This window comes from Vanellus vanellus (assembly GCF_965231255.1).
Source record: "Vanellus vanellus genome assembly, chromosome: 11".
Lineage (NCBI taxonomy): Eukaryota > Metazoa > Chordata > Aves > Charadriiformes > Charadriidae > Vanellus > Vanellus vanellus.
This window is the reverse complement of record NC_138916.1, coordinates 23,467,810-23,484,691: the sequence shown is the minus strand read 5'-3', so window position 1 is coordinate 23,484,691 and position 16,882 is coordinate 23,467,810. Positions and strand designations below refer to the sequence as shown.

Sequence of the window (16,882 nt, the reverse complement as noted above, 5' to 3'; positions counted from 1 at the left end):
GTTTATTTTCTATATACAATATGTTTATACTAGCCCCAAATTAAACAAGCTGTTCAGTCAACTTGCTAAGAAAGCGGTTGGATATTACAAGTTATCCCCTCTGCAGGTTTTGTTTCTGTAAAGTAATTAAACCCCAATACTTCTTGCATTTTTAACATTGTCATTTCCCCCCTAGATTTACTACTTTTACAAGCCTAGAGAACTAACAAGATTCAATAAACATATTTCTGCTTCTGCTTACATTTTACCCAAAGCATCTCTGCTGTCGCAGCCAGTGTTTTTAATAGAGCAAATCTTATTTACAAAGTTTCCGTCTATGAGATGATATTTCACTCATTTTCCTGAGATACTCTTTGTGCATCTCCAGAACAGTAAAGCATTTCTGACGTTTGTAAAGTTGTATGAGTTTTTCAGGCAAAACAATTCCATTCTTCTCATCGTCTGAATAGACTGAAAGGAAATTATTTCTGTTGCAGTGATCAAGCAGAAGTGCTAAAAATATTATATAGCCTCAAAGCAGACAGCATAGTAATTTTCAGCCTTCCTATTGGATTAGAAATGAATTTTAGAGTTTATTTTGTAACCAAAACCAGTGTCAGTGGAATCCGAATCTCTTCTGTAAAGCAAATAATGACTTGGGAGCCCCAGTAAATTACTCTAGGTGGCAATTCCTCAGCGTTAAACTCACACTCTGTACCCAACTATCTCATGGCCTCAGATGGTAATTACCTGTAACAAAAGGCCTTAGTCAAATTCTGCATGCCCAGCGGTGTGGCCTTGTTCACGTTAGCCTTTCAAAAAGCAAAACAGGGGAATTCTACTTACACAGCATTTTGACAGAAGAAGAAGAAAAAATATTGATGCAAAAATAAAGGGAGTGCAACACTTCAGGCTTCCTCCAATGGTGAAAGTGATTTTGAGAATCGTAAGCTGCTTTGATTATTAAACATATACTTAGGCTATTTAACATACTTTAAATCGTTATAAAATTATAGAAATTATTTTAAAGCATGTATGCATAGAAAAAAGGAAACATTTCCTATGGGAAAAAATCAACAGCTGTGAGTTATTAAACATCTTTATTATGGAATGTGCTGAATAAGCAGTTATAAAAGACACAGTATTAGGCAAACTCTCACATTCAGATTCTCTCGGCATCAGTGTACAAAGAAATGAAAAGTTTTTTCCCTTTATCCTGGGCTGCAAATATGCGCACAGGAGTTCCCCAAATGGACTAACCTAGTGTAAAGCACCGTTATTCACCTACCTTACATTTGCCTATTAGGGAAGGACTTTGAGTATTACATATTATTCTAAAACGGTGCTGGAAGAGGGTATCTTTTGATTGAACATCTAGCAGGAATTATTGGTATTCAGTAAAGTAGGTTTTACAACAATGACTTGACAAAGCCTTGACACAAAAAGTACTTCTACCTGCTGTCAATCACTCACTCTCTTGACAGTTCAAGTGCACATCCTTTCAGGGAGAACTTCAATCAACATTAGCACTCAAAAATACAGTGCACAATGTCACTGCTTCAGAAATTGAAGTGAAAATAAATGTGTGAAGCGGCAAGCAAAAGTAGAACGGGTTTTACATCAGCAGACCCAAATAAGTACACATCAGTGTGAAAACAGGAGTGACCACATCACTTTGGGGTTCCCAAGATAAACCCTCTCCTTCAGGAAAACACAACAGCCCTTCACACGAGTAAAGAACAGAGGGAAAAAGAGGAATTTCACCTTCTTGTTGACACAGCCTCGTATAGGCGATCGGGATGAATTTTATGATGAAGTCAGAGATCCCTCCAGTTTCTCGGGGACCCAGTCTCGGATGACTCTACCGCTCTCTTACCATTTTATCCGGCCCCTGAAAAAGCAGTGTTTTTCCCCAAGTCCCGGTAAATGCTTTCCTCCTTTTAAGATTTCTTTTCACTGCCTTGCTTTATTTTCAGCATTCTGCCTTTCAGCCTCAAACCTCCCTTCCACCCTTTACCCCTCAAAAAAATAACCCCGAGAGAAGAGTACCACGCTTGGGGATACATTCCTGCCATTTTGGCTTGAAAGCTGATTGTCCATTCACAATTAATGGTGATCACTTCTCCAGTGAGAAATGGATAACGAAAACGCAGAACACCACTGTGGTGTAAAGACTACATATATTCTAAGTGACGCTGTGATAGCCAGTTTAATTCTCAGCACATAAGGGCTCACATCAGAAAAAAATACAGTGGCAGTTGCTATCCTCAGAAAATGTTTGATTGTCTCAGCAGACAAAACTCTCCTCCGGTTCCTGCCAAATCAAAGCCTGATCGGGAGGGGAGCGTACGAGAAAGCAAGTACCGTTCATGCCCATTAAGCAGTGCATTGCAGGTACCTGTTAAGTATTTACAGAGGTATTTCGAGGAAACGAACAGCAACACAGCCATATCCTTTTGGCTACAGAAAGTCAGGGCTGTCAAGAAAGGGATGTCTCGGGTAGTTCAGCCCCAGCCTGTGGAGATCGGAGAATGCAAGGAAATGACCTCGAGTCCAACTCGGTGTTTAACTGAGCTCCCTTTGCCATGGCGCGTTGAGCAGACACAGCTCTGGTTCTAGACCAGCCGGGATTTCCTGCGCCTTTCGTACTCATTGCTACGAGTAGGACAATCGTTTTTAAGGGTTCTCAGTCCACCGCTTTTCATGACGATTGAATTCGTGTAACAAGAAAGGAAGCAAGAAAATCATCAAGTCAGAGCGAGAGGAACGCTGGGATGCTGCTAAATGTCTATATGTGCCTGCATCATTTTCCTCTGGAAACGGTTTCACTTAAGAACTTCTACAAATATAACAAAAGGGTATTCTAATTAACAGATGTGCAGGTCACACATATTATTAAGCAGCTTCAATAGACTAATGCATTGTACATGTCTCAGGAGAATAAAAGACAAATGACTCTGTGTACGTGGTGCAAGGAAGGTAGAAAGAAAACATACAGACTGGAAAAAAAAAAAGAAAAAGAAAAGAGACTACGGAAGCTCCACATTTTGTCCACAAAATCCACGCACACAAGCTCTGGCTTTTGTTTGACATTCTCCTTCTCCTCAGTACACGAACAGAAATCCTCCAGGCTTTGGGTAATCTTCCCAAGCTGTTCGGGGTGGGGATTAAGGTGTCCGTGTACAGTACTTGGCAAAAAAGGTGCCCCAACCCACAAAACAGGCTGCTGGGCTCTCCTGAAATGCCAGGCACCAAGATGCAGGGTAGCCGTTTGTGAAGACTTAAAGGAGCCATTCCTGCTGCCGCTGATAAATTACAGGGAAAACAAAGGCTTTCACTGCCTCCTTCCAACAAGTCTACTATGCCAATTGAGCAAAAAATCAGCACCAGAGCAGAGGAAGCTGCCAGGGCTGGTTCAGCCTCAGCGCACACCTTCTGTTACGGAGAAGCAGGAGAAGGGGGCGAGTTCCTTCTCTGAAGGCTCCTTTGTTCACCTCCTTACTGACCCTCTGCACTGCAGCGGGCACAGCACAGGTTGCTAAAGCAGCAAATACAATAACTAGGAAAAGTTAAATATCAGCTCCCCATCCATGTCAGGGAGTCATGCTCACTAACTAACTGATTTGTAAAGAGATGACCCTGCAGGTGAACAGATCCCCGTATATATAAAGACATAAAAGACGGGGCTGAAGGACCACCATTACGGATAAGTGAAAAAACTGGAAGAGAACATCCGCAGAATACCAAGCCAGGTGGGCCGGGGAGGATGGGGGAGAGGAGAAACAAAAGCAGGTAAGGAAATGAAAAGGTAAGTTAGTGTGGATGTATTAAGTACACAATATGAAGTGAGATTAAGGGAAAGGAGAAGGAAGAAGCATCTGAAGAAATGCTTGAAGGCCCACCCCCGTATTATTACACTAAACACACGCTACTCAGAATCAGGAATACGAGGACACTGTGAGCAACTTATCATTCATTGCTCCATAGGGAAGAAAAGATGAAACGTTTTTACTCTGAACTAAAGGTGAAAAGCATTCAAATTCCATACGAAATGGCTAGGCGATATAATGAGCAGATTTGAAGCTACTTAGAGGAAACAGCATCAGAGAAGGATGTTCATCACCCTGGGCAGGCCACACAAATTAAGAGAAAGTAGAGCTGTGAATTACAATGAACAGAGACTAAATAGCTGCCTGTGTTGGATTAAAGGATTTAAATTGTCAGCTTGATGTATAATGAATGTGAAAACCCAGCACTTAATTAAATGGCACATGATAGAATAACTTTGTTATGCTTTAAACTGCTTAAGTTATCAAAGTATTCCTTATATTTAGCAATTGTTTAGCAGCATCTCTCTCCCTTGTGAGATCCACGGAGGCATTGGTCATTTACTCTGTGTTCAGCTGTGGCAAAACGTGGAACTTTGGATTTTTGCTCTGGAGTCTGATTTTTCAAGTACGGCTAGTGAATTTCTAGCAACGCAGTCGCTGAATGCTGCTGAGAAACAGTGATGGGCTCTCAGGTGCTCTAAGGATCACACTGTCAACACTTGGCTACCAAACCGAGCAGGCACCGGGGACTGACAGTTCTTCCTAGACCAGAGACCAGCTCCCTGCTCGACTCCCCTAAAATGACTGTTAGGTCTTCAGCCGTGGCTGCTCACAGCGAAGGGTGCCAGCACGGGGTGAGAGCGCAGCCCGGCCCCAGGCAGCCTTTGTCAGGCCCGTCTTGTGCCAAATAAAAACTTCAGCCTCCTCCTTATTTGCCTTCAGGAGTACATCTGCCCCAGGGGAAGACAGAAAATGTGTTCTGCCATCGCATTTTGGTAACAGGAACCGACTTAAATTTTCAACCTGGGAAGCAAATCTAATTGAGTTACTTTGTACGGAATGAGGACAGTTAGAATGGAAATTACACATGAGAATCAGCAGAAGCAGCAGACAAGGCAGCACCATAAGGGGCAGGCCAGGGCTTCTGAATCACTTTTTAAAGGAACCATAGAGCACAGAAGGACTTAAAGGCTAAAATAAAGGTGATTAAGAGGACTGCTCTATCCTACAGGGGTTGATACGAAGAAACGCGGCCACAGAGTTCTCCAGCAAACTCATGATATTTTTTTTTTCTTATCCCATTCAATTTATCACATCCTTTTACATTTCTTGAGCCTCCGGCAACTCACGTGTTGGTTATTCAAAAGGAAGGCTTCCTTAAACCCGGTGTCCTTGTGCACACAGGATGGTTAGGAAGAGCACGAGATAAGCATGAGTCTCCCTTTTACACAGACACAACGAGGACATGGAGCCTGGAGATGGCTCAGTGTCCCAAAGGGCCACGTGTGCACTCGAATCAGAGACGTGTTACACGCACATTTAAAAAGTGAAAGGCAAAATGAAAAAAATACTTACAGCTACTGCTATTCTTCCGAGGACATGTTCTGGAATTTTTCTATAAACATCCAAAGAACCCCCTGCAGGGATAAACAAATCGTGCTTAGGTAATACAAAATGAAATACTGCCCTAGATTTGAAGTCACAAGGGTTTTCTAGGCCTTGGTTATTAATAAAAACACCATCAATGATGTAACGATAACCGTGTCGGAAATAACTGACCTTAAAAATCTACCAAACTCTGAACGCAAACACATGAAACAGTACTCACCCACGTTACTTATTTTCGCTTGCAGCATTAATATTAGAACTCCTTTTAGGAAACAATTCACAGGACAGACTATCACAACTGGAGAACTCAAAACCATCAGGTTTGGAGTAACTTCTCGGGAATAAAAAAAGTCATCCCAAAAAGCAACAGTAGACTTCAAAATCTAAAGTATCCTAACCCTTGTCCCCCACACCTGGTGCTAACATTATGTGGGATTTGATACAATCCTTATATAATTTAAAATTAAGAATTAAAAATATCCAAGTAGAATGGCAAAAAGCCCTCACGCAACAGCCAAGCAAATTACAGGCAGAGCATATCAGCGTGAGCTTGCAAGGGCGCGTTGTCTTATTCAAGGCTTGAGGCGCTCAGAAGTGCTCAGCACCGATCTAACTCTGCTCCCAGTGCAGTATATGGATTTTACTGATGACACCACTGGGAAAAGTGTCAGGCCCACACTCAGCAATTAAGAAAACTACACCTTGTACTTTGCTTATGGTTCAGTTTTTAAAAGTAAAAGCTTTTCATTCTGAAATGCTGCAATCCAAAGAAGTCACAAGGTGCTTATTCCAGTCTTCAGCCTTAATTATACAATAGTTCTTATTTATGCTATACTACTTATTCCAATGATGGGGGTTTTGCATTAGTTGTTGTTGTTTTTTTCCCCTCATTTTCCTCATTGTCTCCACTGTCAGAAATATAGTATGTGTTTATCCTCACTAATGTTGTTGTGATTCCAGGTCACTGAAACTCCTATTTGTTCATTAAGTTAATTCTTTCAACTTATATTGTCCACATTGCCTGTGGATTATAATGAACCTCAGTTGTAAAAGTAAATGTAAGCACTATTTAATAGAAATAAGAGGATGTAGCATCACCGATATCTACTGCTCATTACAAAAGCCAAACAGAAGGCAATCATATAGCAGGTGGTTCCTGTTAATGCTTATAACTCATCCTTAAATTTTGGACAAAAAAAGGACCTATTTTCATACACCAAACTAGTAAGTCTTGCTATTATAGATGTCACTAAAGGTAGTGCTGTTTGAAAAATGAAGGAAAGTAACTTTTGGCAAACAACGGGGGAAATCTGCCATTTTTCTATTGAGAAAAAAATTCCGTAGCAGACATCTCCAAATCTAAATATATAATGTTAGTTCTCAAATCTATGTGTAGACATCTAGGTACAGTCTGATACCCGGCACCTCTCGCTGCTTTTAAGGGAAATTTAGTGGGTGTTCAGCAGTTTCAAGGAAAAGAGGCAACAAAGTAAAAGGTAACAGCACGTTTCACCATCTTTCTTGAGAAGCGTGTCTTCTTTATTATAACTATAAAAGGGCAAAGATTAGAAAGCTTCATTTCACATCTCTGTTGATCTTTAAGATCAACCGGCAGGTGGAACAGTGATGCAGGTCAGTTCAACCTCAGTATTTTGCCATTTGCGGACTTGGACTTACTTGCCTTTTCCTGCTTGCAGGTGCCAGGGAAGAACCAGTATGGTGCCACATGTGCACCTTTTCCCTACCTGTACCCCTAAGTCATAACTACCCCAAAAGAGGCAGATCCACCTCTACCTAGGCAATTCGAAAAGAAATACCTATGTTTTGTAAGACGGTACAGGATATAATTGGGCAAACGCAGCCACAGGATATGGATCCAGCAAATATCATAAACTCTCTAAGACAGTCAAAAGGGCTAAAGCTTTGTCAAGGTTAAAGCTGTTCATCTGCAGGATGAGAAAGTACTTGTTACTATCTTTACCTGCATCCTTATGCATCAAAATTAAAGGTCTGGGGAAAAAAAAAAAAAAGGCAAGGTCCCTTTATTTGCATTTTGTTCTTCCTTTAAATGATGGCTGTTGCTTTCTGCCAGAAGGAGCGCACAACATGAGGCAGACCAGAGGTCATCTCCAGTATAATTCCAAGTAATTTGTGCATGGTCAGTAACCACCATCGTTGTGCAACATCATGAGAGACGCATACCCTAAAGGCTTAAATATTTTCAAACAAGAATTCAGAACTGCGAGCATTTATGGCCGTCATTTTTAAACATCTCCGAATTAGCAGGAGCACACATACTCTAAGCAGACGCGTGTTTTGGCATGAGCAGATGCTTCCTTACTGCATTCGACTACTGCTGAACACAGGCTCGCAAGTCTGAGTGCAATTGCAAGGACAGAACAGAGACAGGCTAATAGTCACACAGCGCGAGAACAGCAAAGAATTTAACTTGTGGGCTTTGATGAATAAATGTAATACTTTTTCATTAAACATGGAAAATCTGTGAGAGTACTCATACTTGGAAATGGGGCACAGCCATCACTGGGGCAGAGGTAGTAAGTGTACAAAGAGAGAAATAACAGTAATAACAGACCATTTTAACAGGGAGAAAACAAAAGGCACCGTAAAACCCTAAAGGGCTTTATTCGTGGTCCCCATCAGAAAGGAAGAAGCTACTCAACAATGTTTAATGGTACACATTTGGCTTTGGAAATTTTTCCTGCCACAAAGCCTTCCCTCCACTGTATATTATTTGCGAGATCCTTACTTCTTTATATCCAGCTTAACTGAACCTTTGTGAAAAAGCCGGATAGGGCAGGAAATGCTGGCTCATAAGAAAATCCTGGAGAGAGTCATAGACTATTGCTTGTAAGAACATGATGTTTAAAGTTGAACGCTGCGAAGGGGGTTCTTGCACATGAGACACGAGGGGACTGCATCTGTCATGAGACATGCTCTCAAAATTGACACACAGAGGGCAGCAATGATTATAAATTCCTGTAATCAGTATAGTTTTCCTGCCTCTTCTCCAAGAATGCCACATAGTACAAGATTTCAAAGCAAAGTACTAACACAGCGCCACAACGAGAGCAGCACCAGATTGTGGGGAAGGGGATACTGTTGGTCTGAAGATCCACATTGGGAGAAACAAGAGTGCACCCAAAAAGAAACTCGGCGCAGCACTGCTAAACAGCTGTGTTAGAAAATAATTCCTTGCCTTGCAATTAAGAGACAATTTCCACTGAAAACACATAGGACATTGGGTTAATAGATTTCTTTAAAAGAAAATCTGTTTTGGCTATCAAAACAGTAAAAGTGAGGAACAGCTGTTTTGTCAGCGAGGACAGATTGTACGGAAGACTCAAATATCAAACCACAAATTAAGCTAGCATTTATTTCTCTTCTATTTACATTTTCAATAAAAGTAAGCGAAGTTACACTCGGGAAAATACAGCGTACCATGGAGAATATAACACAGTCCCAATACTAACCTGTTTTTTAAAAAACTACCTGCGAAGTATTAATACTTTAAATTTTCAAGTCATACTACTGTGTTTTGCTCCATTCTGGAAAAGCACATCTTTGTTTGATTTTCCCATTTACATGCTTAGCAATCAAAAGGACACTAGATAGACAACTCACCATCCATGAACTCTGTACACAGTGAAATTCGGTTTTCTACAAAAAAAGCACCATAAAATCCTATGATATATGATGAGTCACACTGGAAAAAGAAAGGAAAAAAGAGAAGCCTGTTTTAGAATTTGCTGTAAGAAGATTATAGGGCAGAATAATCAAAATGAGAAAATTTATCTACCTTATAAAGAATTTCTAACTCCGACATTATCTGCTTCTGGAGTTCCAGTGTTATATCTAAAGGTATGACCTAAAATAAAAAGAATGGACATATGATTAGCACTGACAGAAAAAGTGAATGATTCAAAATAAAAACCAGAAGACCTGTGCATTAATTATCCTTATGTGAGCAAAGCAAGAGAGGAAGAGGTGGCAAGAATATTTTAACAGAGTGATGAGCAAAGGAAGGAAAGACAGACTTATTTACTTTTTAAATTCAGTTATAAGTAAACTAAGTTAAACAGCCGATTTTATCCATGAAACGTCATAAGGTTTGCGGTTTAACCATTTGACCGAGAGACGAACACAAGTCCCGCATGTCATGCGAAGAGCAGGCGGGGTCGATCTGCAGGTGGGTAAACCCAGGTCAGTAAAGTTGCTTCTTATTCACCCGAAGTGCGACCACCTCCCACCTCCTGCTCAGTACAGCCGCCTCCTCATCCGCCCAGCACCGATCCTTCTCACTACAGAGACGTCTTGCAAAAAAGCCTGAAGGATGTGACCCCGACAGACCTTGCTGAACGTGCCGACATTAACTCTAAGGGCTAAATAAGCACTGTAGCGTTGGAAGTATCTCTGGATGTCTCAGCGGTGTCCTAAAGGAGCGCCTCTAAGCACCGCTCTTACAGTTTCAGTTTCTTTAATATTTACCCTCTTTTTTACATAAATTCCCAACATCATGTGAAAAATGATAAACTTAAATATACAGGAAAAAAATGCAGGTGGTAGCAGATGGTCCAGATGCTTAGGTAAGCATCACCAAAGCATTCCTCAAAACAACTACAACCAACCCGACTTTGAGCGCTCAGCAGCTCAAACCAGCCGCTCGCTGTCACGCTTAGATCCTCCTTTCCTTCGTCCGTGCCCTCGTTTTTCATCCTTTTGAGCCAGGCTGCTAACCAGGACTAAAGTACCACATGCTGCAGTGAACATGGGGTGCAGTGACTGGAGTTACGAGTTTTCAGGATTTTCAAGACAGACCGTCTTAATAAGGATGCCGGTTCCGACAGAACCAGCATTGAAAGTCAACTTTAACAGACGATTCTTCGCCATGATTATTTGAAGACTGGCGCGCGCAATTATTAAGGACTACTATATATAGCAAAATGGACTCCGCATGCATTTAGCCAGGCTCTGTCTACTACCACTCAATATTTCACAGTTTAATACTTTAGGCTAAAGGGAAACAAAATCTAGTCAGTCTGCAGAATTAGCAGAATAGATATTATGCGCTGCATATACTGCTGATCAAACAAAATACAGAGAGACCGCTTCCAAACACACGCATTTTCCAGTATCAAAATCTGTCTAAAAGAAAAAAAAACGATAACCTGTTTCTATCAAGAGTTTGCTTTAGGGTTATTTATAAAAGCTGTCACTAAACTAAATTGTAAGTGTAATACAGGGCTGCCAAGAAACGTTTAACACACTTGTCTAGATCAATAATCATTTGCCAACAATATTCACTTACATTTTTCCAGCGTGAAAAACTTAAAACAATTTGCTGGAATACCATCAGTTTTACCCACTGAATATTAAGAGAATTTAATCTTGTCAACAGTATAAAATTAACATTTTTATCTCACTAAATTCTACTCCCAGTGAGAAATTTCCCTGCCTCATTCGCTGTGAAGGCTTCACCGACCCGAACAATGACTAGTTAGCATGATCAGCGTCAAATACACCACCGACACCCAATCAACCAAGACCTGGCAGGAAGAAAGGTCTCCGGCTGATTTGCATTAACTATAATTACATACAGACCCTGCATTCTAATAGCGAGGATAACCTGGAAAAGCAGAGCCACCCAACTTAGGAGCGCTCAGGCTCCTATAGGGTAGAGCACGTGCAGAAATGCACTGCAACGGTACGGGAAGCGTACATCACCACAAAATAAATTAGGAGAGACCACCGCCTCGCTTTCTCTGGGTAACTATTGTACGGAAGTGTTTTCTTCCATCTAAACACGCGTAGCTTGTGTGACACCTAACACTGGAGAGACACCCATCTGATGTCAAGGTTGGTGGAACCTTATGTTTTTTACAGCATCGAAATGGGAGCAGAAAGGAGGAGGGGGGGAGAAATCTATACAGCACTGCCTTAATCTGCACTTGTAATCTCCATGGTCATACTCCTTCTGTTTAAAATTTCTAAGCGTACTTAGAAAATAAAGTTTGTATGGGTGAAACAACTTCTAAGAATATGTGAGCTGACAGTGTTAAGTATGGGCTGGAACAGCGTTAAAGCAAGAAAAACCACCCCACAACCCCTCCCCAAACCCATTGCTACCAAGGACAAAGCTGCGAATAAGGACTTTGGCTACAATTTCCACAACCGTAACGCAGGTAAACAAATGAGATGTAACGTTGGACAAACGGCACCTCTGGAAAGAACATTGTAGCAAATAATCACTGTTATTTTACTGAAATTATTGAAAGCAGAAAAGCGAAACCCGATTCATCCGGCACAAAATAACAGGCAGTGTCCAACATGTGTGGGAGCGGAGTTTCTCAACAAGTTTGCATCAGAAGCTACAACAACAAGAGTCCGAGGAGGAGAGGAGCTCGGCAGGTCCGTGGCCACCCGCGCCGCCGGGGGCTGAGCGAGCCACGGGGCTGCGGATGACGGGGCTGAGGGTGACGCGGGCTGGCTGGGGAAGAGGGGCTGGCCACCGAGCTCCGAGCTCCGGCACCTGCCCCGATGTCAAAACTAGTCCAAATGGTGCCTCAGAGGTGGAGCTGGAGACAGATCCGAGACAAGGGGGGCGTTTTTTATATATATTTTTTTTTAACGTAAAGGACATGGTGGACCTCTGGGATTCAGCAAGGGGCTCCAAGTACTTCTGCACATCTTCCTTATCAAGTTCCTGCCCAGAATACAACAATCTTGGAATCGCTTAGCACGCCTAGAAGGTTATGTGACCTCACCATACCTAACGTTTCAAGCAAAAAGGGTTAATTTTTAAAAGTGGAATACCTGAGCATATTTCCGCTGCTCTCCACTACACCTCCAGGACAAATAAGGATGAGTTGTCAAGTTAAATACAAGCAGTCAAGTGACTGAATTATAATTTACTCTGTGCTCAATTTAAATTAGTGTGAGGCTATTAAAATATACAGTATAAATACGGCAATTCATCACAAGCTGTCATGGATGACTTCATCTATTTGCTGGAGTGGCATACGTTCCACTAAAGGGAACGAGAGCAAAATCACAGGTCAAATTAAGCTGCTATTCTGTTTTAATTCACTTATTTAATCCGTGGCGACATAATTGTCTTTTACAGTATGTACAACTCAAAGGAAATTTGGGAGTATTATAGTCAGTATACAAATGATTAATCAAATGGTCCATTTAAATGCTAGCTTAAGAGCAGGAGAAACTAAAAGCAGTTAAGAATGGCAATCAGCCAGCGTTTGCTCAAATTTTTCATTTGGATTTTTCCCTCCAATTCGAAAAAAGTTATGTTTGAAAAAATCTATTAAATCCTCTGCACAATATCTAACTGTAAAGTTTACACAAAATTTGTGATGACATAGCTTTGGTCTATAACACAGGTATTAGCATCGGTTTAGGTTTCCTGTTCAATATATTTGCGAGATTATCTACCAACTGAAAGAATTTTAATCAACAGGTTTGCAGAACGTTATCTTGTCCTATCAAACCTGTGAATTATCATCCAAAAAAAAAAGCCCCCAAAATGCAGAACTTGGCTTTCACAGATCCATCCAGTGATGTTCCCATTAGCAGGATAATCCTCTGTCAAAACACTTGATCCGTGTGACGATCTCGTCAAGACGCGGGCACTACCGTCCTCTTTTTATTGCTGTGTATGCTGAGCCATAGATGTGTTCAGTAATTTTCTTACTAGAGCAAGCCGGCACGATCGCGATCATAGCAGGTTTCCTCACCTCCAGCTCGTGAGCATGTTATTTTAAACTACGATAACACACACGTTGGAGTAATATTTCTTCTGAAATCACACTTAAAAAAAAAAAAAAAAGTGTAATTGAGAGTGACAGGACCACCATGAGTAGTATCTACAAGAGAAGCCAGTTTCCCAAATCTTCAGGATGCTAATTATCCACGAGGACTAACCAAACCCGTGGACTCAAAGGGAAACAAGGAGGTGAAATTGCTGGGGGAAAAGGCTTTGTGCCACAGGGAGGTGATTTCAATTAACCTTGCGAAGGGTAAACTCATTTCCCCTCCTGCCTGTGCGATTTTTTCTCTTGCTCCACCTCCTCTCCAGGCAGCTTCGGAGGGCACCCACAGCCCCACGGCAGCACGGGGCCGGCCGGCGAGCAGCAATGCCAGCGCCAAGCAGAACGGGCATAGAAGATGCTCTCTGTAGAGCTGGAAGAAGATTATTTGAGGAAGCAGGTGCCAGGGAAAAGCAGCATCCTTACACAACCCCAGCATTTAGGGGAAGAGCTTTTTCAGTTCCCCATTGAAAGTTGTAATAAAAAATATTTTTTTATTATTAAATTTGCTGTACTTTTGTGCCTATTACAACTCAGAGAATCCCTGTCTTACTCTAACTGCTCATGACAGGTTTAGGAATGACAGATACCACTTGAAAGGACTTTTTCAAAAAGACTTTTTCAAGTGATATTTGTATTCCATATAATTAGAAGTTATTTGGACGTTACTTCAATTTCCGTTTTTTTCCACATGTAGAGAATGATGTCAAATCCTGTAGTAAGCATTTGCTTTTCTTCAATTCACTGGAAAGTCAAAAGCGTTTCTCCTAGTGGGGTGAAGGGATTTACACGATCCTCGGGAAAGCCAAAACGTGGGCAGAATCTCCTTTTAGTAAACTGTATCCGTTGGAACCACAAGACAATCTGAGCCCAAATCTGAAAGTTACCCATATATGTAAATATTGCCTGGTAAATATAAATGCTTTGTTTGAAGTCTTAGTATAATCTGACATCTTTAAATTCCATGTAACACCAATTCTGCTTGTAGCAACCAACTCCCATCGCTCCTCTTGCCCTTCTCCACATTCTTTCAGTTTAACTCAGTTACACCACAATTTAATGATTAAGACAGAAAACAAAGAGACAAAAAGCCCATTTTACAGTTTCCTGAGTAATTACTCCATAAATTATACTTTTAAAATATACCTTTGTTTTAGATCCCAAACTGCTAATTGGAATTGTATGAATGCAACAATTAATTTGTTTTCCAAAAGTCTGTACCGCTTTGAGTTTTAACAAAATCGCCAAATTAAAAAAAAGTTTGATATATTAAAAAAGGGCACATTTCACAGTTCTTGTATAGCTTAACTGCATTAATAATTTAATTTACACATTTAATTTAACATATTCTACAGAAGAGTTGGCATACTGTTGTCAGAGTCGCGCTACTAGTTTACCACAGTCTTAACTGAACATCAGGCAAGACTGGCGTTTGTCTGACCACATAACATCACAGTATACAGCTTCACTGCAAAGAATGAGCTAACAAGGAAAAAAAAAAAAGCCAAATCAGTTGGGTAAAAAAAACCCAAACAATGGGGGGGAAAGGGACAATAAAATAAATAAACCTGTTAAAACCACAAAATCTCCGAGGAAAACAAGATATTATCCCAAAGAAAACAGGGAAATTCTCTTTATTTAAAAATGCGGTTGCAGAAACCACTCAAGAATGTGCCCTTGGGGACAGTTTGGCATTAGCAGAGAAAGGTACAGGCTGACATCCTGCGACCTTTCCAGCCCCGCTCCTGTACCGCTGGGATTCGGGCCGGTGAGGCAGCATCTCTGCCGGTCGCCAGAGAGGCACAAACCACGACTGCGCTTGGGCACATCCCTGTAACCCCGCGGGAAGACGTGGCGGAACCTCCACACAGTGCCAAGCGATCCCGGGTGGGCGAATCCCGGCTTCTGGGAACCCTGCGCCCCTTCGGAATTACTAGATTTATGGGCTGGAGTTTTCCCGCATAAACGATACGGGCTTTAATGCAATAAAACAAATTGAGATCTAACAATCAGAGGGAGGGGAAGGAAACCAAGGTCAAGAAAGAATAGAGAGAAAGAAAGAGAAAGAAAATTACTGTAATATCTTACCTTTACTGCTAGTATTTTTCCACTAGGGACATGATATGCCCTGCATGAGGGAAAAAATTAAATAACTTGAGATCACATAAAATTACCTCTATACATATGTGCAACACGTATACACTAATTTCACAGAAAAATGACTTGGAGCTAATACGTTTTACATTAAACCAATTTTATATAGCATTCCTAAAGAAAGACTGATGAAAACAATTGATCAAAAGAATATACTTACAATGAAACCATTTAGCGGGTTTTTACATCTGCACGCTCACATCAGATCTACGCCTTGAAGACTTTTGTGCAGCGTAATAGCAAACTTCTAAGTACAAATTTATCTGCTTTCACATTTTCTTTTAATGCAACAAAATTATGGTATAGCCATTATTCAGAATCTTCACGTAAACCAAGGTTTACCACACAAGTTTGCCAGTCCTAAGGGTAATTTCAGTGGTAAGACAGCGAGATACACAGCTATAGCAATTAACGTGAAGTAAAACAGGTCGTGACCGATTCTTTATCATAACCTAAGGACTCACAGAAAATATTAGCAAAATGAACTTTCTGCATTTGTATTTAAGATTAGTGTGTGCGTGCGCATATGAGGTTAGAAAGCATTATTGTTAATGCTCACATATACCCAAAATAATTTTCCACAGTATTTCAAGAGCAGTTTGTCTTAATTTCCCAAGACAAATATTTATAATTGGCTATTTAACAATGACTTGCGTATTCCTAACCATCAACTTGTAAGAAAATAAAAAGGTAGGCGGAAAAAAAAGTCTACTAAAAATCCCATGTAATTTTGCATAAAAACAAAACCATTAAAGGTTTTCCTCTTCACTAGTTTTATTGTCTCATACTGATTTATGACACTATGCACAATAATGTCATATATGTGGCACTAACTTTAAAGAATTATATTTTACCACTATATACCTCTAGCAATTATTACTGAAGAAGAAAGGTTTTAATCGTGGTTTGGTTTTTTTTGCATGCAAAATCATACATCGCACAAGGCGAGACTGTCGTTTAATCTTATTTATAACGCTGAGTGCTTATATAATTTCTGTTAATAGCTTGGAAGTTTCTAAAACCTTCACCTTAATTTAATAACTCATGGATAAACATTTACGTAACCGAGTGGCATGAGCTTTGGGGAACACACACAGTTGAAAAAGGCATACCAAAAATCAGTGTTATTTAATATCTGTACAACACGCAAGAACCAAACTCGTCAGCCGAAGCTCTGACAGACCGGTAGCTGACTGCATGATAATGAATCCAACGGAGTAAACGAAGTCTCCTGTAACTATGGATGAATCAACAGTGGCAAAACATTATGGACTTAAGATCAGCAGAAATGATAAGAAAATGAACAGGTTGAGATAGCATGCTTAACGTCTGTTAGCTTAATATGTACTGTGCTGGACAGTTTGGCAACTTAATTAGCTTGTCAAGAAAGCTGATCTTTTTTCCATAAGAGAGATCTCCTGTTTCCAAGTGAATTAAAAGGGAAGACTTGATTATTTAATTATGATGCACGCT

The 16,882-nt window shown here is 40.7% G+C and overlaps 1 protein-coding gene across 1 annotated transcript in view; it reads right to left on the bottom strand.

The window, feature by feature from the left end:
* MAP2K5 (mitogen-activated protein kinase kinase 5) overlaps nt 1-16,882 on the bottom strand; it is a 141,768-nt gene that overhangs the window by 80,684 nt on the left and 44,202 nt on the right. Inside the window, exons 9-12 of the mRNA XM_082488770.1 lie at nt 15,344-15,383; nt 9,235-9,303; nt 9,060-9,141; nt 5,385-5,446 (exon numbers count right to left, since the gene is read on the bottom strand). Coding sequence (XP_082344896.1) covers nt 5,385-5,446; nt 9,060-9,141; nt 9,235-9,303; nt 15,344-15,383 — 253 coding nt within the window. The remainder of the gene's footprint in view (nt 1-5,384; nt 5,447-9,059; nt 9,142-9,234; nt 9,304-15,343; nt 15,384-16,882) is intronic.